The sequence below is a fragment of the Triticum dicoccoides genome, chromosome 3B, assembly GCF_002162155.2.
Source record: "Triticum dicoccoides isolate Atlit2015 ecotype Zavitan chromosome 3B, WEW_v2.0, whole genome shotgun sequence".
Classification (NCBI taxonomy): domain Eukaryota; kingdom Viridiplantae; phylum Streptophyta; class Magnoliopsida; order Poales; family Poaceae; genus Triticum; species Triticum dicoccoides.
The window spans coordinates 688,245,450-688,246,623 of NC_041385.1; the positions used below are offsets into that span (position 1 = coordinate 688,245,450).

The 1,174-nt window shown below is 55.9% G+C and overlaps 1 protein-coding gene across 1 annotated transcript; it reads right to left on the bottom strand.

Annotated features, from left to right (window-relative positions):
* Window positions 1-333: 333 nt before the first annotated feature.
* Window positions 334-876, bottom strand: LOC119279798. Its single transcript, XM_037560915.1, has 2 exons — window positions 864-876; window positions 334-785 (listed from the first exon to the last, which is right to left on the bottom strand). Exons 1-2 carry the CDS (start codon window positions 874-876, stop codon window positions 334-336), a joined length of 465 nt encoding a protein of 154 aa, XP_037416812.1.
* Window positions 877-1,174: the final 298 nt, after the last annotated feature.

The window sequence follows — 1,174 nt, forward strand, 5'->3', positions numbered from 1 at the left end:
GACATCTGTCATTTCTTTGCCGTCTGGCCATCTGCCAGCGGACGGCAAAGAAGTGCTGGTGGGTTCCACTGGATGCCAGTACACTGCAATGGTCCACCCCTTCTTTGCTGGCAGACGACAAAGAAGGGGCTATCTTTTTTTTTTGCGGGTAAAAAAACCCGCTACCCCCACCTCCGGCCCTAACTCTATCAGACCGCAACGTCCGCCCCCAAATCATGACCAATCCCCACCCGTGTCCTCCACCAGATCTGCCGCCGCTCCCAAACCTTGCCACCACCGCCCTCGTCGCCCCCAGACCTTCCCACCGCTGGCGAGCAGCCGCCTTCGGCTCGATTAGACCACTGCCGGCGTAGCTCCCCACCACCGCAGCTCCTCTGCCGCCCACAAATCCATCGACACGTCCTCCATCTCCGTGATGGACTTGTCGCGGTCGCCGATCTCGTACAGCACCAACGCCCGCCCCACCCGCTCGTACTCCGACAGCGCCAGCTCCTTGTACCCGCTCACCACCGCCGTGAAGGACGCCAGCGCCCCCACGAACTCGCCGCGCGCCTGTAGCTCCCGCCCGGCCTCCAGCAGCCGGACCGCCTCCCCGACGCGCTGCGACACCGCCTCGCTCACCGCGCGCTCCGCCTCTGTCACCGGGTCGTAGCTGTCGACCGCGGCCGCCGCCGCTCTCCTGCTGGCGTTGTTGCTCGCGACGGCGACGAGGAGCAGGCCACCGGCGGACACGAGCAGCCGCCTCCTTGTTGTCATTGCGGCGGATGGTACGTATGCTGTATCTCCTTTCAGAAAAAACAGCTACTCCGCAGAACCAAAGTACGATGCTGTATCTCCTTTCAGAAAAAACAACTAATGCTTGCCAATAGGATACATATTGCGATATTAATATTTCACTAAGGATTCATTTTTCTCAAGCAGCTACAATGAAGAAAAATTAACAGTCGGAAACAGACAGTAATTCTTACCTGCTCCTGTAATGCGGTGTTGGTTTCCTCCAGCAAACTTAATCTTTCTTTAAGAGAAGTCTGAAGAAAATAAGCAGCATGTCAACCCAAAACAGTTAAAGAGAGAAATGATATAAGTCCCCGAAGGCATAAAAAACGCGAAGAGAAAGTAGTGATAAGTAATCTCTCTGAACATTACCTCCTGATGAGTTAGGACACCATTGACA